Source organism: Denticeps clupeoides, chromosome 15, assembly GCF_900700375.1.
Source record: "Denticeps clupeoides chromosome 15, fDenClu1.1, whole genome shotgun sequence".
Classification (NCBI taxonomy): domain Eukaryota; kingdom Metazoa; phylum Chordata; class Actinopteri; order Clupeiformes; family Denticipitidae; genus Denticeps; species Denticeps clupeoides.
The window spans coordinates 19448674-19471066 of NC_041721.1; the positions used below are offsets into that span (position 1 = coordinate 19448674).

The window sequence follows — 22393 nt, forward strand, 5'->3', positions numbered from 1 at the left end:
GGAGAGTTGAGTATTTTTTACCCAAGACAACACCAAAAGACAAAATACACAGTGGGCTGGTATGGAAATAGATTTTCTGCAGATAAGAAATTCTTACCTGTGATCTCACCCTTCTGCACAGTGAATGGAATGACAAGGTTGAAAGGGCGAAGCACAGGCTCAATTCCCTCAGCAGCCATGACTGGTTCTTCTGTGGCCTGTAACAGAACAGCATCTGCATTTACGGCACAGATAACTGGTTACAGAAAAATACAAATAGACTGGGAAGATGAAGATTTAGGGAGGACAGGTGAGAATCCAGGCAGTGAAAGATAAAGAGGTGCCTTTGTTTGAGAATCTGGTCAGCATCCCATATATGTGAATGAATGAACACAGAATAGACAGAAAGCTGAAAAAAGTAAACATTTTTACATTTTTAAAGTACTTTTAAATATGATCAAAGTACTTTAAAAACAGTTTTTTTTGCAAAGATAATCAGACATCCTAAATGCAGAAATGTATTCTTCACTATTGAAATTCTTTAGTTCAAATAGCACAGCAGTTTTCCTCTGCACTGCAACTCTGAGCCGAAGAGCAATATATGAAAAATAAATTACAGCGTGAACAAGTCTATAGTCCTTTTTGGGTTGGGAACATGAATTTAGGAAAGAGAAAGGAGTGGAACAGTTCTGAGTATGGGAGTAAACATTCGGGTATATAGGGTTGGTGAGTACCCAGAGAGGGGCATAGCCCTGGTAGGGAGCGTAGGGCTGTTGTAACTGTATCTTATCACACGGTTCCTCAATGATAGGGATGGTGTCACATGCCTGTTAAATATTAAAACATGTTTTTTGTTCAATGCCAGTATTAACATTAATAACAGTTCGTATCATGGTAACTAGAATTAAATTGTGATATTTTATACAATGAACTTACCACTACATGGAAGGGACTGTTGGGAATGTGTTCTCCTCCAAAGCGGATAGTGATGACATATTTTCCTGGCTCCGGTGCAGTATAGTAAATGTCAAAAGTTCCATCGGAATTCTCCACAACATCCACATCCAGCTCTGCTCCATCGGGTGTTGACACCTTGCAGGTGACCTTGCCCTTCCCAGCAGCTTTCGCATCCACTGTAATCACGGTTTCCTCACCGATCTGAATGGTTGGTCCCAGTCCTGAACCTGTTGCACAATAAATAATTAATAAGCATCAAAGAGCAAGAGGAAAATCTTTCACTATACCTTTCAGATACAGACACTCACCCAACCCATGTCCACCAATAGAAACTGTGAGAACAGAATTGATAAATGTTTGTTAAATGTTACAAAAAAAATTTCCTTAGATAATTAAATCAGGTCACAACACTGACCTGTTACAAGACATTTGCTGGCATCTCCTGTAGGTATTGCATGAATGCGATAAGGGGAGTATGGGATCTCGTCTCCTCCATATTTTATGGTGATGGTGTAGCGTCCAGTCATGTCTGGCACATAAAACACTGTGTACGTTCCATTCCTGTTGTCCCGGATATTAACTTTCTTTTGTTTTCCTTCAGGGTCCTGAAGAAGGAAGTTTTAGATTAGTGTGAATTAAGTGTCCTTCACCGTTTAAAAAGAGAATAGTCAATCAGAATCCAGTCCAATCCACACTGATTTCTGGTTGATTAATCCTTAAAGCCTGGGCAGCAAAACAATCCTGAAACATGGTGCAATATTAGATGAAAAAATCCCTATAAAGAATGTCTGCTCTTCATAGATAGTGTAGGTGCTTCTTACATGATACTGAGTTTTATTTGATTTTCCAAATGCAAAATACATTAAAACCTGAAGATACAGGAAGGACTGTATTGAATAAAATTAAAACTAAAAGCACATATTACTCACATATTTTATTCACAACAGAACATAAATGTTCAAACTGGGAAATGTATCCACAAGTTTATCCACTATTTTTCCACTTCAACTTTAAAAAGTTGGGGGAACAAGTAGCAACTAGTTACGTTAATTTATATAAGGACTGTAACATGATTAATTATAAAAGAGTCGTCTTAGAGCGACAGTCTCTCCAATCTGTAAAAGAGTGGAGAAATGTATTTTGAATACTTGAAAAAACAATGTTCCACAACATCAAATTGCAAAGGCTTTATATTTCCCATAATCAGAAGATTCAGAGAAGCTGGAGATATCTTTGTGGATAAGGTACAGGGCCGAAGATCTTTACTGGATCCCTGTGGTCTTCAGGCACCCCGACACTGCATCACTCGTCCGCATTATTGTGACATAACTAAATGGGTGCAGAACCCATAAACATAATCTGCAGTTGCCATCTTAAAGCTCTATAATGCAAAAAGTGAGCGAGACCTTCCAATATGTTTTCAGTGTTCAGTTCGAAAGGTATGGGGGAGAGAATACGGCATGTGTAACTGTGTTTTTAGTACAGCCTTAGTTCACACGCTCAAGCAGCTTACATGTTTTGGAAGGAACTATTATTGATAAAAGGTATATAAAGGTTTTATATACAAACATATGCTCCCCTCCAGATGATCAATATTTGGGTGGTAGTAGCCTAGTGGGTAACACACCCACACAGAAGATCCTTACCCACTAGGCCACTACTACCCCGTGCCCCCCACTATCAGAAATATATTGCAGCTATTACAACAGTATGGCTTCAACAGAGAAGAGTCCAGGTGCTGAATTGGTCTGAAGTCCAGATCTTTAACATATATAAAAAACATTTGGTCCATCATTAAATTAAAAATTTGTCGAACATGACCATGAACTCTTCAACATCTGGAAACCAATGACAGGCAAGAATGGGACCAAATTCCAACTCCAAAATTCCAGAAACTCGTATCTCAGTTGAAAAACATATGCTCTCTGTGTTCTGTTGTGAATAAAATATTTGCTCATGTGATTTGAAAGTTTTAAAGAACGTTCCAACTTTTCCAGAATTCAGGTTGTAATACAAAACATGTCCTCAGGCTTTCAAGGGTTAAATAGAGAATAGTGAAATTGAACTAAACTATAAAATCATGTCTGGCACTAGGAAAATGGGTTAGGCCTACTTCAGAAAATATTTTTTTTTCTCAGTTAGTTAAGTAGCGATAAATCCAAATGTTGTGAGTCCACACAGACCATGAGAGGAGGGACATTTAGGGGACTATCAGCTCCTCTCCTCTGTGCTCAACAGTGTCACAGAAGAGAAGAGTTCACATCCAAAAGCATTTTTTTCCATTTGTCATTTGCTGTTATAAACACAGAGGAAAAACCCTATCAGCATCCCATTTATATGAAGTGAATGAGTGAACAAGGTCTCTCCCCATTCACTAAGCAGCAAAAAGATTATTCAAACCCGAATGAAAGACTATACCTACTATCCATAGCCTGTAGATATAACTCAAAATAAGGTTTTCAGATGAGGTTTTAATGATATATGAAGCTGCCACATCATTGGCAGCCTTTCTCTGCCTTTGGATGTGTGTGGAAGAATCCTGAGCCTCCAAAATTACTGCATAATGTGTCCTGGTTAACTGAACCCAGAACACAGAGGATGGAACAGGCAATCAAGGGGCAAAACAAGGGATCATAGTGGTGCAAGGGTCTAGGGAACATGAATAAGGGAGGCAATAGGCCAAGGGTATGGGTAGAGATGGGGAGACAATGAACATGATGAGGCGTGAGACAGAGGAGCCCCAAAAGTAAGATTGGCCTTACGGAGCATTGCTTAAGAATATGGAAGGGGATGGTGCCCTTTACAATGTGTCTCTCCCACACCCTCCTGCCCCAGTCCTGCACAAAAACCAAGGCCTCCTGCTTGCAACCATCAGGACCCTGCAGCAACAGGCAGACAGGTCACATCAGCCCAGACCCTAACACAGAGGGCAAAGGTCAAGGCACAGAGGAAGCAATTAGTAAGGTCGGAATAGAATATAATGTTGTAGAGGCACATCGAGTGATAAGCACAGTTGCATGAAATGCATCTCTCCTCTCCACCCTTCAAAAGCTAAAAGAAATGAGAAAGAAGAGAAGTCAGAGAAGTATGGTCAGTCACTCACTATTATCTGCACGGTAAGAAGCCCCTCCCCAGCATCACGGGCATCAATGGTGAACTCAACGGGCAGGCTGGCTGGCACCCCAGACGTGTTGAGGCCTGGACCGCTGGCACGAACCTTACTGGCATCGTGGCCGGGTAGTGACTTGACTTTAAATGGACTGTAGGTAATGGAAGCAGATTAGGAACCTAACAGCAATACAATAGTCTAAAATACAGGTCTAAAATAATTTAAAAAATGAATGCTTTAGTCAATCATCAGTAAAATATCAATAAACCAATCATCCAGTTGCTGGTGGTGAAGCACAATATTGCAGAGCAACTACTATCGTCTACATAATCTTAAGATTCTGAAAGACACTCACCAGGAACAGGATTCATTTTTATCATGTCGCTGAATTCATCTATAATCTTAAGGCTTTCATATTGCGACCTCATGCATTATACAATGCCTGTTCCAAAAAGTCACCACTGGGAATGCAAAGGCAAGGCAAAGACTCTCCCATTGTATAAGTACTGCATGGACATTTATGTTTACAGCTGACAATGAGTAGATTTTTATTTCTTAAACCCTCATGTCAGAAGATGCATCCTATGGTTGTGGAAAATCTGTTTCAGAAGGGTCAAGTTATTGGCATGCATGAAATATTTAAGATTCCTTAAACTAATAAAATTGGGTTATGAAATGTTATAACACATTATAACAAACTGGATGGATAGTGGGGAACGATCATCTTCTTGGAAGAAATATGGTTGGAAACTCAAGGGATTGTGACTAAACAGCTGTGGAGCCTTCAGAAAATCACTGATCAATAAGGCTAATCAGAAAAAAGGCTTTATTTTGCTAGGGAATGTAAAGATTGAACTCTTGATATTGGTATTGCTATTGATATTGGATATTAGATATTGGTCATGTGGTCTGATGAGTCCAGATTTACCCTGTTTCAGAGTGATGGTGCATCAGAGTAAGAGGAGAGGTGCATGAAGTGATGTACCTCAAACAAATATGAGTGTTTTGTTTTTGTACACACAGTGTATGTCATATGAAGTCTAGCATATTTCACATGTCATACTGAGGTTAAATACAGTCTCTTAGCCACATGTATTGTTATTGTAAATGTATTATTTTATTTCATTTTAATCTGTGAATATCTGTGAATTTGATACTGTTCCCATCTTCAGGTAAAATACACATACCAGTTAATCTGGATACCAGTTGTCACTTAAAACTGGAATAATCAGTCAGAAATAAGGAAACAAGTGTGGTGACATTCACTTTTGCATGGGGGGAAGCTATGATTAGTGAAATTCATGAGAGGAAATGCCTATTGGTCTCATTTTCAGAAAGGTTGCAGTGATTTAGACAATTTGATGGTAGCAAAAAATTCACAGGGACCGGCATTAAATCCTGGAATGGTCTGTTATTGTTTACCCACTAATGTTCTCTATATCAGATAAAAACAATACAGAAATCAGACATGTCAGTTTATTAATTTTCTATAAAGTCATCCACACAAAGTCATTTAAGGTCTTACCTACGAGGCACCTCCTGATCTGCATATTTGACACAGACAGTGTAAGGTCCATCTTTAGCTGGCGTATAATTAACGGTGTGTGTACCATCGCCATTATTCGTGATGCTCACAGGCTCAGCCACTCCTATGACATGGACACATGGCAGTTAGCACATAGCTGGCTGAATACAAGAGAGACTGAGGGTGTGTCTCTGCTCCCACCTGTGGGTCCATACAGTTGCACCTCCAGTGGGGCCAGGCCTGCCTTGCTGCAGTCCACAGTGAAGGTCTGTGGAACGTGGGCTCGGACACCGCTCCCCAATCCTGGACCTGAACACTTCACCTTACTGGGGTCAACCAGCTCCCTTACAGGCACTCTGAAAGGACTACCTATGGGTCCATGCCCCCCCAAAAAAGGTTGACCATCAAGTCAAGACCATCAAGTGAACCATCAAGTCAGACAATCAAACTGATTCAGAACTGAAACACAAATTATTTTAATGAGATTTGTCAAGTAGAAGTGAAAAAGTAAAAGTGAAGTGATTGTCATTGCGAAACACTGCACCACACCTGTGTTCTCTGCCTGTGACATGTCACCCAGAGAAGTAGGCAACCATGACAGGTGGCCAGGGAGCAGTGTGTGGGGACAATACTTTGCTCAGTGGCACCTTAGTGGCATCTTGGTAGTTTGGGATTAGAATCGGCAACCCTCCAATTACGGGTCCATTTCCTTACTTGCTAGGCCAACCACTACCCCACTGGGCTTTAGATCGGACACAGCTGTCAGCGCAATAACATTGGAGGAGAAGTACTAAGGAATTCAATAAGAAATTACGCAAGTGGTAAAAGTGACGTCACACCTGGAATGGGCAAACCCCCAAACGTAATGTTGACGTCGTAGTCTCCAGGAGTGAAGGGGATGTATTCCACACTGCAGCTCCCATCCTTGTTGTCTTTGCAAGACATCTTAGCTTCAGAAGGACCCTCTATAGCCAGGCCCAGTCCACCTGTACCAGCACCTCTGAGGGAGAGAAGAATGAATTAAGAAAAAGAAAAATGGTAAAGAAAAAAATAATAATACAGTAAAATTCTAAACTGTCTAGCAGGTATCTATAAAATCTATAAAATACTGTTGGTGGTGAAATATTGCCATTTATCCTCTATGTTACCTGGTTTCAACAGTGAAGCAGTTGGGTTTGTTGACGAGGCCTTCCTCCAGACCAGGCCCATATGCTCGAACCCGACCTGGGTCACAGCCCTCTGTTACAGTCACTCTAAAAGGGCTCTTGGGCACTGCTACGTCTTCATACAGTACGTCAATAAGATGCATACCTGCAAAAATATTCATATTCAAACAATTTATCTAGTCAATGACTGCAGGTTTATGCAATAAAAACACTCACCTTACCCAGATATAGCTAAAGGTAAAATGACATCTGGTTCCAATACAAGAAAACAGGCAGCAGGAGAGAAGAATGCAGATCAATTCCTTGGCATATCAGCATTCAACACACAAGCTCCTCACATAAACAATGTCCACTGTGTTTTCACAAGGGACTAGCAATTACTACAAAATCAATGTGACCGTCCTAGGCAGAATACTAATCAGGTGTCACTGCATGACTCTGGGAAGGACATAGGAGGCAATATTTCTGTCTCAGAATACAGCAGGACACAGTATGACAGAACCCCATATCTGCAGCCAGTCACCAACAATTTATAAACCCACACCAGTGGTTCTCTTCAGTTTCTGATTGATCAAAGACACAATGGCTACATGTCTCCTGTTCAGCTAAAAAAAATAAAATAATGGTGCCCAGTAAAGGAATTACCGGACTTTTGCCCACAAGCATAAAGAGTGAAAATGTAATTTTATGTAAAGTACAAGGATAATTGTTTAACATTGGCAAGAGAGGGTTTCATGTCTTGAACATTTGAGCAGTTGATGTGATTGCTTTTGTGATCTGCTAAACAAACATCACAATATAGCATTATTTAAAAAACAAGGAGCTACACGGTGGTACAGTGGTTAGCACATGGCCTCACACATCCGGCTTTGAGTGTGTAAAGATTGCATACTTAATTGTGCTGCAAGGTTCTCCTGTTTTCTCCTGCTGTCCAAAGCCATGTACACTAGGTGAATTGGCAATTCTAGTGTCCCTTGCCCTGCACTGAACATACCGGGTTGGGCTCCAGCAGCCGCGACCCTGTTAAGGACTACTAAACATTTTTTCATTGTGTCCGCTGACTGCCAGGGTAGCTATGTCTCTGTAATGCTTGTTGCGGACAAAGGATATTATAGCATAAAACATCACTCTGTGATGTGCCGTTTGACTTCACCACTGTTATAAAGGTGAATGCCATGTGCAACTCTACTTCTATGCTCGCTGTTTTCAGATGGGATGTAACAAATGCTCTCTACAAAAAGGGCGGAGCAGGCTGTAAATGCTGCGGAGGCAGCATTTAGCTTTTATTTTGGCAGAGGTTACAAACTTTAATAATATGGCATAATAATAGTCAGGTTGTTAGTCTGACATATGATAACCTGCCGTTTTTGCAGCAAACCAATAGAGAGTTTGAAGGGTTGTGAAATTAATAAATACTTGGATAAGCTCACTATTACTGGACTTATTTCATCTTTATGTATTTCACAATTTACTTTTAAATGCTTTTTTAAATGCGGTTTGTTTTTCAAGTTACTGGGAAAAGCCAAACATTTGTAAGAAGGCAGTGTAGTTTAAATGGAATTTTCTGCCTGCCTGCCAGAAGCTGTTTTTATGTAACATTGAAAAATAATTATGATAGAGAACTACTGGTAGGCAGTATGAGTTTATATTTGAGACAATTTATAAGAGTAATAGAACATAATTGTATGTTTTTAAATTGCAATTAATATAATTTACAGAGAATTCAGTTGCAGGATTTAGATGGTTTCACAGTAGAATTGTTTTTAATACTGCAACATACATTATAATATAAAGAAGTGTTTGAGTAAAATTTGCAGGAGAATGCAGTTTAAATACGGTATTATAATGAGGATTTTACAGTTAAATACTGTAGTTTTTATACTATTCTTTAGTGAAATTGAGTGAGATTCAATGGCCAATAAGCAACAACTACATGTAAATATGACCAAAAAAAAAGGTTTGATAACAACATTGTTATGCTAGTTCAACAAAACATGTCAATTAGAGTTACATGTTTAAAATGTTTTTTTTTTCATTTACAACAGTTTTAAACTGTTAAATTTACAGATTGTTCTGTAAAGATGTTTACATTTTTTATGTACTTTTTACATCATTGTATTGGCAACCACAGCTGCCAGTATTTCTTCGTAAAAATAACTTTTTTTTTTTTTACAGTGTAACCACGGTTATATGCATAACCAAATATGGAATTAAATGTCTTAATGTCAGAAGGCAGTCAAAACTTCAATGATTGGCATCACATGAAAGTAAATGGTGTATGTGACCAGCAATGGGCATGAGTCCCAATCCTATTCCCAATGTAACTGGGATGGGCTTTGGAAGCCATAAACCAGATCTGGATCCAGCAGTTATAGATAGTGTGTGGGCATTTTAAAGAGTCTTACCATCTTCATAGGCAGTATATTCTACGTTATAAGTTCCATCTCCCTTGTCTGTGATGTAGGCATCTGTGCTTGACCCTGAAGGGCTAACAATGTGGGTTTGTATCTGTTTGCCCCCAGTTTTGCAAGCAGCATGAGCATCAACAACAAAATGAGTGGTGACCTCTCGAAGGACACCTGAGAAATCCCAAAACACAAAACTACATTAATCCACACACATTTTCAGTTGGACTTGACACAATCAGTATTCAGCATAAGCACTGAATGGAAACCCAAATTCAAACTTTGTGGAATTATGATGTGTTAGAATCACATGTTTTTTATGTTACCATTCTTACCTCTTGGCTCCACTCCTGGTCCATAAACCTTGATATCACTGGTGTCAATGGTGGAGTCCACCTGCACTCGTGTGGGAAACTTGGGTACAGCAAGCCCACCATATTTTATGGTGATGGTGTACATGCCATGAAATGGGGGGATGTATGTGATTGAGTAGGTTCCATCACTGTTGTTTTGCACATGTACCTCTGCCTGTGCACCCGAATCTGAGATGATCTCGATAGTGAGCTCTGCTTCACCCGCTTTGGAGCAGTCCACTGTGAATGAGCCAGCCTCATTGACTTTCGCTGTCTCCAGGCCTGGACCACTGGCCGTAACTTTGCTGGGGTCAAAGACAGACTGGACAATGGCTTTGAAGGGTGAGCCAGGGATGTGAGCATCCGCAAACAGGATGTTGATAGCATATTCACCAGCCTCTGTAGGCAGGTAGGACACCGAACATGAACCATCACCGTTGTCCTGACACTCAATCTTTGCCTCACATGGTCCCTCAACAGTCAGACCCAAACCCCCAGTACCAGCACCCTTGGTGTCAATGGCAAAGGGGGCGGGTTTTCCAACAATGCCGCCCTTTAGGCCTGGTCCATAGGCACGCACCTGAATAAACAAAAAGCATAATGAAACATGTGTCAGTGGCCAAAATAATGATTTTCTGCCAATTCTCCATGAATAGGCCACTGTTTCATTTATTTTGGAAGTCAAAATGAATCCCATATAATGCTGCATCACAAAGCAGCACAAAGCAAAGCTAAGTAAGACGTTGCATAACTTGTTTCATACTAACAATCCTTAGGAAATTCACTTAGCATTACAGCTTTAACACACAAGCATTCTGATTGCACAAACATTCCTCAAAATTAGCCAGTTCACTGTTTGCCTTTTATTAGAAATATGCTTGTCTTAAACTACAGCAGAATTTATTTTAAAAGTATCTAATAGTAAATATGTAATTTCTAAGTGAAGTGATTGTCATTGTGATACACAGCACAGCTCACGGTGCACAGAACAAAATGTCCTCTGCATTTAACCCATCACCCTTAGTGAGCAGAGGGCAGCCATGACAGGCGCCCGGGGAGCAGTGTGCTTTGCTCAGTGGCACCTTGATGCTTTGGGATTCGAACCGGCAACCTTCTGATTACAGGACCGCTTCCTTAACCACCACTGCCTCTGAGGAGGATTTCACTATAGTCTTAAATGAAGGCGATGTCTGCTTGAACTACTTGTAAGTTTGTACTTTCAACTATTGTATTTTAAGGATGGCTTCCAAAAAGCTCATTTTGCAATGAGGGATGAAAGGATTTTGGCCCTCAAAAGCAAGCAACAGGACAAAAAGCTTGTTTAGACATTTGTTACATTCTACAGAATATGGTATTTACTCATCAAACTTACAACTTTACATATTTTGCTATTTGTTTTTATTTTTATTGTAGCATACATCCATTCTGGTGTTCTATTATCAGGAATAGTTTAAATATTTTAACCCATAAATCAAAAGTTAATTTGATTTATTTATTGAATCTGTACATTTTTCAGGGTTTTATGGGGGGATTTGGCAATTTGCTTTATGGTGCCTGTATGTGTTTCATAATTAGTTTTTCATTTAGTTTCCCATTGTGTCATTTGGTTTGGCCAAGCCACTTTAAAATGTTCCCTTTGTCTCTTTGTGTATGTGTGCATGTATGTGTGTTTGTTAAGTTGATTAATTCTATAAATTTGAGTTAGTTTTATGTTTTAGTTGAAGTCTTTTATGGGCCTGGATATGAGCTTGGCCTTGTGTGGTTTTCATTGTAATTACCCCTGCCTTTTGAATATAAACCCTGTGTCCTCCTGATGGTTTGTTTCCTTACAAGCATGTTACACAAGTAAAATAATTGTAAACAAGGAACTGCTACATTTAATCTCTAACCCTGATGAATTTTTCCCATGACAATGTTACGTACGCTTCGGTAACACATTTGCATTTTTTATACTGTGTGTAGTCCTGTCATGACTTTTGTAAATTTGTATTATTGCATTTTGCACCAGGGTCCAGGAGTAAAGTCACTGTGCAGATAGTTGAAAAATGGTAGGCGGCTGGCAATACAATTTTTACCAAAGTAAAAGAAACTATATGGAGTGGGCATGGTGTCACAAAAATTGCATATAATAATTAGATAAATGTGATAGAAAAGCATGCAAAAAAAAATGTATATTGAAATTGGAGACAATGTGTTCTCATCAACATTAGACTGTTCCCCCTCTGGGACAGCAAAATACCACACAGCTCATAATTGTTTCATTGAGATGTGTCATTTGAAGGGGATGACACACACCATGGAACATCTGTCCGTGGAACCATTACCAACATTGTAATGGGTACATAGATATGGCATGGAACCTGCTAGACTAATTACTCCACATGCCTCACCACACACTAGTCTTTCCCATAAAATTCTGGTTAATGAAATCAGAAAAGCATATGTTAAAAGCATAATGAAAATGCTTTCATTATGCTTTCTGAAGTTATAAATTCATTATAATCATAAATGCTATGAGTCTTCTATGTGTCTACTATACATGTACATATAGTATGTACCCATGATTTTGAAGGATTGTGCAGGGAAGTTTTGAACCAAGTCACAATCTCAAGCACTGCATGGTCATGGTCAACTTCATTATGTAAAGCAGAAAATTCCAGATCCATGTCTAGTGTGTCTATTTAGATCCACCATATTATCTGCCAATCTCCCCCTCAAAAAACAAGGACTATCACCAGATGGCCAAAACGTCAACAGATGGCCTCAAGTGTCAAGATGGGAAGGTCTTATGTGGGGTGACCACTGCATTCCTGCATACCTGTAATAAAGGGTTCTCTCTGGACAAAGCAAAAACATCAAAGGACAACCTAGTCCGTGGCAACTTTTTTGAGAACCACATGTCCAGTATGAATGAATTTTTCAGACCTCATACAGGGGGCTCTTCCCCACCTCGCTCCTGGGCTTTTCTCTTCAGCTTTCCCCCTACTTCCCTGAGGAACAGTCTTCCTCTTCAGAGTTTGGGTTCTTGCTCTTTCTCTGGCTTTCCCTCTAGTTCTTTCTCCTTTTCTCCAATTTGGGTCTTTGGATAACATTGGTACCATTTTACATAAAAAATATCCTTGTAACTGCAACAGTAAATTATTAATTCCTCTAAATTCTATTGTGCCATGCATCTGTATGTCCAGGTAACATCAGAAGAGGTTAATAACTTTGCTAATAATTAATGGAGTCATATTAAGAAGATCAATGCAATTTCCACCCTTTCCACATATTTTTCTTGCAGTATTGCAACTCCTGTGATGTTAATGCTAATCTGTAGAGGGTAGGACAGGATACTAAAGACTGATGGTGGAAGCTGTTGCAGAATAGCAAGCATCTGATATGTTTTATCCAAAAACTGGAGGCAATTATTCAGAGGAACTTCCTTCAATTGGTGTCTTCTAATGGCTCCCCAAAGTGGTAGTTCACTTCTGGTTACAGAGATTAAAAAACACTACCTTTGAGGGGTCAGGGGGCATGACCCCTTCCACAGTGAAAGGGCTCCCAGACACAGGATTCCCATCATAGCTGATTTCGATTTTGTAGGATCCTTCTTCAGGTGCAATGTACTTCACAGTGTGCACCTTGTTGGATGTGACAGACTCCACCTTGCAGGGGATTGGTCGGCGGGAAGGGGATGTGATCGTCACCTCCACCTTGCCTTGGCCTCCAGCCCCACGGGTGTTGATGCTGAACTCCTGATCTTTTCCGACATCCACCTCTGTGGATCACACAGATAACTAGAGAGTTGAGATCACTCTCCATTGCCACGTGAAACAGAAAACTTTTAAGAAAATGTCTTCACTCTACAATATATGATTCAGTGTTCCTATCTGTAATATGCTTACTGTTGTTAAGCCCTTGGACTTTGACTTTGTTCAAGTCCAAGGGAGGGGCAATGGTGATGTTGAAAGGACTTTTGGGTATGGGGTCTCCACCATGTAGTACAGATATACTCATATTGCCCTGTAATGTGGATGGATGAAAAAAATGTGAAACACATAGACCGTATTTGCTACAATTAAAAGTTATACATTTATTATAATCATAAATGCTATGAATCTGGGCTGCACCTTCTGAACAGCAGTGTAGCGCACAGTGTAGGAGTAGTCATGATTATCAATGATCTCAAAATCACAGACAACGTCTCCTTTGCCTGAACCTGTGAAGAGCACTTCAGGTGTGGCTTTGCCTGCCCCTTTGGTGTATATGGTAAAGTGGGTCGGCTTTCCCACCTCAACTCCTAAGAGAAAGATAATGGAGGTTTAGAATCAGGCAAGTCAGTTTCATGTACTAATGAAAATGTAAATTACACAAACAAAATTACAAAATTACACAACAGTAAAAAGTACTTAGGATGCCCTGATAATGTGTTAAACACTCCAGGAATGTTCCTTTAAGGTCAGGAAACATGTGGCAAGAAGGAAAGAGCAGAAAACTGCTTGACTAACTAACACAGGGATTTAAAACCCACAAAATTAGGTAGAATGACGAATGACAGAACAAGGACGGGACACAGCAATTTATAGATGTATAAATTTTCTAACAGCAGTTTGGCCAAAAATTACTCTTTGAATAATTCGTTATATTACTTCATAAGGGGGCTGCATGTATTTAATATAAATAGGTTTAATCAATATGAACTGAATTTGGAAATACGTGAACAAAATTAGGCTTAATGAATTTACATTTACATTTACAGCATTTATCAGAATGGTACATTGTTTTCTCTTACCGGTCTTATTTAAACCAGGACCTTCGGCCTTCACCTTTGCAGCATCATGGGAAGGGTCAACCTTTATTCGGAATGGGCTGATGGGTATTTCCTATGTTGGTACCACAAAGACATGACTTTATGACAGATTTTTTTTAGCATGTCACTGTCTGAACAAGCATTCAGGTCATGTCAGGTCATGTCATGTCTCACAGAGACACACCCACCTGGTCAGCAAACAGCACCATTATGGTATAACGTCCTGGACCCGGAGGGGTGTATTTCACAGTGAATGTGTCATTGTCATTTTTGATGATGTCAAAATCGATGTCGGCCTCTGCTGGTCCCACTACACCTGGAGCACACTTGATTCCAATGCTGACATCCCCTGCCAAACACGATTTAAAAGCCAATGCCATATAGTCTCATTAAATGTAATGAGGCATGTAAAAAAGTTATACATTTTGATGTTTAGGTATATGTGTCTGTTTTACCTTGTCCAGCCTCACTGCAGTCAACAGTGAAGTATGTGGGTTCATTAGCCTTCAGTCCACTCTTCTCCACTCCAGGTCCATACACCTTCACGTTCTCTGGGTGGCTGCCTTCTCCAATGGTCACCTTATAACATATTTTCATATTCAAATCACCAAATTTTATAATCAACTCAAGACATTTTCAATAGTTGCAAAAGTGCTGTTGTACCCTGAATGGACTGTTAGGGACATTGACTTCGCCCCAGGTGATGATAAAGGTGTGTTTGATGGGTTTTGATGGCATGTATACACAGAAGTAGGTGCTGTCTCCATTTTCAGTTATCTGTATGTCAATTGGGAATCCTTCTGCATCCTAAACAAGGAGAAGAAACATCAGTAATTCAAACAGAACACTGAGGAAACCATATAAGCCATACCTTCTTTCTCACTTTCCCCCATCAGAGAAAGTAAACTATCAACTTAGCTCACTGTGTCCTCTCCAGCTGTAATGCAAAAGTTTGCATTGTGACCTATACTTGTTGAAATTGGAAGCAAATATATGCCTAACCCTATTCCCCTGCAGCTGATCACTGAAATGTAGATTGCCACACTCTGCTTTCAGCATGATAGTCTTTTTTCTTTGTCTAGCAGACACTGTGAGGGCCAGATGGTCATCTAAAATACAATATAAATATATTATCTTATATATTAATTTCCATACAATTTTTTTGCCTTTTTAGCCTTTGTCAATAATAACAGACTAATATTACCTGTATGGCTGCAAGCCACTTAGGGCCGACATTTCCATGCCTGGATCAGAGATGGAAGCACAGATAAATATACAGTCCCTGACAAAAGTCTTGTCGCTTGTCATTTTATTCCCAACAGCTTTTGTAATAATGTTTCAGTGCAAAACAAAACTGTCAAAAAGTATTGTAATATTCAAAGCTTGGTAAAGCCCATTGAGTCAATTTTTGCAAAGTGTTGGCGCCTTGTCATATGAGCTTTATCTGTGACTAATAATGGATGAATTAGGTGTCAGGTGTGTATAAAAAGAACCCCAGTACACTAGACCTTCACATCAACTGCAACTAGACACATCAACTGCAACTAGATTCACCCTGAGACTAAAGTGTTGATTATCAAGAGGCTGAAGACAAGATCCACTGCTGATGTGGCAGACACCTTCAAAGTGTCTCAGCTTCACGTACAGAGGATTTAAGCAGAAGATTTGAAGAGACTGCCGACGTTTTTTGACAAGCCCAGGTCAGGCAAACCCCGCAAGATAACTGCCGATGGTTGGCTCAAAAATTCAAGGCCAGCCCTTTTCCCACTGGGAGGCATGCAAGACTGCTTTCTTTGCTATTCCTGATGACTTCATCAATAAATTGTATGAATCCTTTCCAAACTGCATGGGTGCAGTCCTTCAAGCTCATGGAAGTCATACAAGATATTACATTTGGATCTCAGAGCACCACTACTTAATTTGCTAACATATTTTTGTATATCCAGTAAATTTGTTCAATTTCTGTATAGGCGACAAAACCTGCCACAATTTGACCTTTCTGTCTTGATTAAATGATAAATCTTTTTTTCAGTGAAACTAATTCATTTCAATGCATTAAACATCATTTGGTAGGGTTTTAGCTTTTCATATGAGCTATTTCTAACACTGATTAATTAAAAGTCAGGTTAATAGCAGGTGTTTCTACAAAATAGATAAACAACAAGACTTTTGTCAGGGACTGTAGGAGAAAGTGAAGGTGAAGTGATTGTCATTGTGATATACTGCAGCACAGGACACGTGCTGCACACAATGAAATGTGTGATTTTAACCAATCACCCTTAGTGGGCAGCCATGGGGAGCCAAAGGTGCCAGGGGAGCAGTGTATTGGGACAGTTTGCTCAGTGGCACCTTGGCAACCTTCTGATTAGGGTAGGGCTGCAACAACGAATCGATTGAATAGATAAAAATCGATTACTAAAAGAGTTGGCAACGAATTTCCTAATCGATTCGTTATGTCGTGCGACGCGGAGAAGTTTGATTATTAAAAAAAATAAACTTTATTTGAGCGCGGAGTGGAGTGAACACACTCGGTCTCTCTCGCGCACAGATACTAGCAGAGTTTGGCGCCTCATAGACAGCGCGGAGCAAAAATAGAAAAAAAACGAGCGGAGGTAGAGGACAGATACATGGCGGAGGCAGAGGAATCTGCGCGAAAATATGCAAAAGTGACATGGCACGGCACGGGAGCACCACGGCAATGATCCAGCACCTGAAACGCGTGTTTGATGAGGAGGAAGGGAGTTCAGCAGCAGGGTAAGTCACTACAGAATCCTACTTTAGTTCCGTTTTGAAGTGCGGAACGTAATGTCCCTGGTGCTGGTGTTTAACTTGCCGCGGAGGAGTGGGTACTTACAGCGCCACCTACAGGTGTGGAGGGGGATGAAACAGCGTTCGGACTGTCCTCTGCGTCTCCGCGTGGACGACTCGCCTATTGTGTCCCTGAGCAAGACACTTAACCCTAAGTTGCTCCAGGGGGACTGTCCCTGTAACTACTGATTGTAAGTCGCTCTGGATAAGAGCGTCTGATAAATGCTGTAAATGTAAATGTTTACCCGTCATCCAGCTTGACAAGCATGACAAGTTAACGTTAATGCGTTAATAACAGTAGTAAAGCAGGGGTGCTAAAGTTACTTTGCATTAAAAGACTAAAGACATGTTTTTATTCGCTAGCCTTTTTTAGACCATTCATTTTTCAATCTGTTGTCATGTATTAGCTACACTAAAAAAAAAAAACGTACCTAGTAATTTTGTCTCGTTTCCAGTCCAAATATCTAAAAAACCTTAAATCAAGATTACTAGACAAGAAAAATGGCATGAGAAAATTAAGTGATGCTTAAAACTTCTGTTTGAGATTATATCTCATTAAGATTAGTTTTCTTACCCCATTGGCAGATAAGTTTTAAGCAAACAATCACTTAATTTTTATTATGTTTTTTCAGAAAACAAGACATCATTTCTTATGCTATTTCATATGTCTAGTAAATGTATATTGATTTAAGATTTTTTTTAGATTTGGACTGAAATCAGGACAAAACTACTAAGTTAGAAAAGCATTTTTTGCAGTGTGTGTGTGTGTGTGTGTGTGTCAGTGTGAGAGTTTGTGAGTGTGTGCATCTGCAGTGTAGTGTAGAGAACAAGTTCTGACATTCAAACAAATCCTGTTAAATTTTCTGATTTGTATTGTTCTTTATTTTTTTTATAAATTATTTATCTTTCTGGCAGCTCAGGTGGCACTTTATTAAAAAAAATATATATATATTTGGCAGATGTAAAGCATACATGTGTATGTTTTTTGTGTTAGTCCATTTTTTTTTTTTTATTATTATTATAACAGCTCAAGGAGCAACATGTTTGTGCACTTTCTAAAGATTTTGGTTCTGTTTTTGAATAAAGGGTTGGAATAGAATGCTTTTCTTGTTTTGTTTTTTTTTAATCCGATTCTACGATTAATCAAAAAATATTCGACAGATTAATCAATTATTAAAATAATTGTTAAATGCAGCCCTAGATTACAGGTCCACTTCCTTACCTACTAGGCTACCATATGCATAATATGATGTTCTAAAATAATCAATTATTGATTCAGATTTTAAATGTGGACAAATAAATCTGCACAAAAGTAAAGTCAGCCTTTTATCATCTCTGAGCTTGACAAGCCAACTTCCCTCAGATTGACAAAGTTCTGTGGATGCAGAATGAAACCTCTCTACATTAAAGAGTTGCCATGACTAAACTTTCAGACAAATTCACCTGGATGACTGAGAATCTTCACAGACATATGTAAGGGACTATTTATCACTGCTTGCAGCTTTAATTACTATTATTAGTCTATATTCTCATAAACTTTTCCTCCTTGAATAAACATGAGATGGGGGGTCAGAGACAGAGAGTAGGACTTTTCATCTGGCTGATTGAAAGCAAAGAAAAAAAAATATTTTTACACATGTTTACTCTGTTATAGATGTTCATATGTTATACATACTATAATATATTTACCCTATGTGAATTAATAACATTCAAATAAAATAAAAAAACACATTTGCAACAAATGTGTTTGTAAAACATGTAACATAAATATTTTTTACAAAAGCCATTGCCATTAGATGTATGCCACTGAAAATAATAATGTATCGACAGAGCACCATGCAATGCCTCAAGAGCACAAAATGTGCTAAAAGTTAGTTGGTAATTGAACTCCGGCCATACATCCAGAAACTTGCCAAAAATATAGGACCACAGCAGTAGGCACAGTGTAATATTTGCTTTGCACTTCAATCGAAAAGAATCTTGACATTTTCCCTATGATACACTGCAGCACTGTACATGCTGTGCTCCCTGTGCACTTGGCTTAGGCCCTATATCGCCAGTAGAGGCTATATAATTTTTTTTGGTCCTGTCATTCCAAGGCATCCTGTGTGCAAGGAGTCATATCAAGCACAGGCTATACCTCCTAGTGGTGATTCGCTTTCAGCTTTGGTCTAAAGTGGATAACATGGATGAAATGGGGCTATTTTAATCACAATAGTTATGTAGGAAATATACAATTTAAGCCAGGCTGGTGTGCTGAATGACACTCTTGTGAACTGTACCTGTGCATAGATCTTTAGCTGGCCTCTGCCGGCTCTCTGGGCATCAATGTTGAACTCGGCTGGCTTGTTAACGATGCAGCCTGTTGGTTCCAGTCCTGGGCCATAGCACATCACCTACACAGAAGCAAATATTCTTCAGTTTGTATAAAGAGGAAGAATTGAATGGTTCAATTTTGGTTTCAACTACATGAAGAGAGAATTTGGAAGGAGTGGTAAACCTTTTCTGGGAAGACATCACTGGCTGCAGGGAGGATGTGTGCCATGAATGGACTGTCTTTGATGTCCTCATCATCACAGATGACATGAACTGCATAATCACCAGGCTCAGTGGGCCAGTAACGCATGTCACATGATCCATCACCCTTATCATCACATTCTATCTTAGCCTGGGAGGGACCTTCAATGGAGAAGCCTGCACATGCACAAAATGTAGTTATAATTAATTTTATGGTGACCTCGTAAATCACCATGGACACCTCATAGAAATGACATTAAGTGTGACAAAAGAGCAGGGGGTTTGCACTGAAACCTAAGACATATGCTAACATCCTGTAAACCCTTTCTCCCATGTCAAAACATCTCAATAGTGAGGCCTAGAAGCAGAAAAGGACCAGACCCTTGGATGCACTTACCCAGAGTCCCAACCTCTGTTCCGATGGCCTCCACCACAAAGTCAGCAGATTTACCAACCATTCCAGTCTCTAGACCAGGACCCCACGCTCTCACCTTCTGTGGTCCAGCATCCTCACTCACCCACACCTCAAAGGAACTGTAAATTAACAAAGAAACAAGCAGATTCATTTTTACAACATTTTGTTCAGATGCACAATAGGAGGTAACCCCCCCCCAACAAAACAACAAACTCAAGATTCTCGCAATATTGTGTTTTTGCTTTTCTTTAACCAGAGTAACTGTTTCCAACTTTACTAAGGGTTTTTTTTAATAATCAATTAACCTTTTTAAGCAACAGACATGCATTAGGCTGCTATTCTATTAATTAACTGTCATTTTTGATAGAAAACTATTTTGAAAAACTATTTATTTTGAAAAATAAGGACATTTTTCAAAATGTTCAAAATGAAATGTTATGGGAGGTAAAATCTAGGGCTGCAACTAACGATTATTTTAATAATCGATTAATCTGTCGTTTTTTTTTATATTAATCGTAGAATCGGATAATAAAACAAGAAAAGCATTCATTTCCAACCCTTTATTCAAAAACAGAACCAAAATCTTTAGAAAGTGCACAAACATTTTGCTCCTTGACCTTTTATAATAATAATAAAATAACAATGGACTAACACAAAAAACATACACATGTATGCTTTACATATGCCAAATATAGACTGCTACCTGAGCTGCCAGAACGATAAATAATTTATAAAAAATTAAAGAACAATACAAATCAGAAAATTTAACAGGCTTTGTTTGAATGTCAGAACTTGTTCTCTCCACTACACTGCAGATGCACGCACTTGCAGACGCACACACTCACAAACTCTCACACTGACACACACACACTGCAAAAAATGCTTTTCTAACTTAGTAGTTTTGTCCTGATTTCAGTCCAAATCTCTAAAAAATCTTAAATCAAGATACATTTACTAGACACATGAAATAGCATAAGAAATGATGTCTTGTTTTCTGAAAAAACATCAAAAAAATTAAGTGATTGTTTGCTTAAAACTTACCTGCCAATGGGGTAAGAAAACTAATCTTAATGAGATATAATCTCAAACAGAAGTTTTAAGCATCACTTAATTTTCTCATGCCATTTTTCTTGTCTAGTAATCTTGATTTAAGATTTTTTAGATATTTGGACTGGAAACAAGACAAAATTACTAGGTAAGAAAAGCTTTTTTTGCAGTGTAGCTATACATGACAACAGATTGAAAAATGAATGGTCCAAAAAAGGCTAGTGAATAAAAACATGTCTTTAGTCTTTTAATGCAAAGTAACTATATCACCCCTGCTTTACTACTGTTATTAACGAGCTAACGCTAACCTGTCATGCTTGTCAAGCTGGATGACGGGTAAACATTTACATCCACACCCTTATCCAGAGCAACTTACAATCAGTAGTTACAGGGACAGTCCCCCTGGAGCAACTTAGGGTTAAGTGTCTTGCTCAGGGACACAATAGGTGAGTGTGTTACCCACTAGGCTACTACCACCCTCCGTCGTCCACGCGGAGACGCAGAGAACAGTCCGAAAGCTGTTTCATCCCCCCTCCACACATGTAGATGGCGCTGTAAGTCCCCGTCTAGTTCTCCTCCACGGTGAGTTAAACACCAGCACCAGGGACATTACGTTCCTCACTTCAAAACGGAACAAAAGTAGGATTCTGTAGCGACTTACCCTGCTGCTGAACTCCCTTCCTCCTCCTCAAACACTCCAACATGTTTGCGTTTCAGGTGCTGGATCATTGCCGTGGTGCTCCTGTGCCGTGCCATGTCGCTTTAGCATATTTTCGTGCAGATTTCTCTGCCTCCGCCATGTATCTTTCCTCTACCTCCGCTCGTTTTTTTTTTATTTATGCTCCGCGCTGTCTATGAGGTGGCAAACTCTGCTCGCATCTGTGCGCGAGAGAGACCGAGTGTGTTCACTCCGCTCCGCGCTCAAATAATTTTTTTTTTTTAATAATCATAACTTCTCCGCATCGCGTGACATAACTAATCGATTAGGAAATTCTTAGCCAACTCTTGTAGTAATCGATTTTTATCGGTTTAATCGTTCGTTGTTGCAGCCCTAGTAAAATCCTGTGGTTTTGTGGGAATTCTTACCTGCGTGGAATTCCATGACCTCCCCAGGTAATGCTAACAATGTACTTGCCAGGTACAATGGGGTAGTAATCATATTCAAACACCCCATCACCAGAATCTTGACCTTTTACAGGCTCATCTCCACCTTCTGTACACAGACACATGCAACACATTATTAACCTCAGTTCATATAATTAATAATTATGTGTGAAACAAGCTATAGTTCTAGTTCTACGGTTAATAATTGCTACATTG

At 39.4% G+C, this 22393-nt stretch overlaps 1 protein-coding gene across 11 annotated transcripts in view; it reads right to left on the reverse strand.

Moving 5' to 3' along the window:
• The window catches only part of flncb (filamin C, gamma b (actin binding protein 280)), a 60163-nt gene that overhangs the window by 13975 nt on the left and 23795 nt on the right, over positions 1-22393 (reverse strand). For 7 of the 11 annotated variants that reach the window (XM_028954439.1, XM_028954445.1, XM_028954442.1 and 4 more), the window contains 23 exons: positions 22160-22286; positions 20009-20145; positions 19595-19788; positions 19377-19490; positions 14950-15093; positions 14742-14865; positions 14475-14635; positions 14269-14359; positions 13607-13776; positions 13382-13499; positions 12992-13254; positions 9477-10074; positions 9142-9315; positions 6719-6881; positions 6410-6570; positions 5772-5939; positions 5571-5694; positions 4040-4196; positions 1352-1541; positions 1245-1268; positions 916-1163; positions 714-806; positions 98-197 (listed from right to left, as the gene is read on the reverse strand). In XM_028954439.1, the coding sequence (XP_028810272.1) occupies positions 98-197; positions 714-806; positions 916-1163; positions 1245-1268; positions 1352-1541; positions 4040-4196; positions 5571-5694; positions 5772-5939; positions 6410-6570; positions 6719-6881; positions 9142-9315; positions 9477-10074; positions 12992-13254; positions 13382-13499; positions 13607-13776; positions 14269-14359; positions 14475-14635; positions 14742-14865; positions 14950-15093; positions 19377-19490; positions 19595-19788; positions 20009-20145; positions 22160-22286 (3843 nt within the window). The remainder of the gene's footprint in view (positions 1-97; positions 198-713; positions 807-915; positions 1164-1244; positions 1269-1351; positions 1542-4039; positions 4197-5570; positions 5695-5771; positions 5940-6409; positions 6571-6718; positions 6882-9141; positions 9316-9476; positions 10075-12991; positions 13255-13381; positions 13500-13606; positions 13777-14268; positions 14360-14474; positions 14636-14741; positions 14866-14949; positions 15094-19376; positions 19491-19594; positions 19789-20008; positions 20146-22159; positions 22287-22393) is intronic. The other 4 variants (XM_028954448.1, XM_028954443.1, XM_028954446.1 and 1 more) reach the window with 1 other exon arrangement.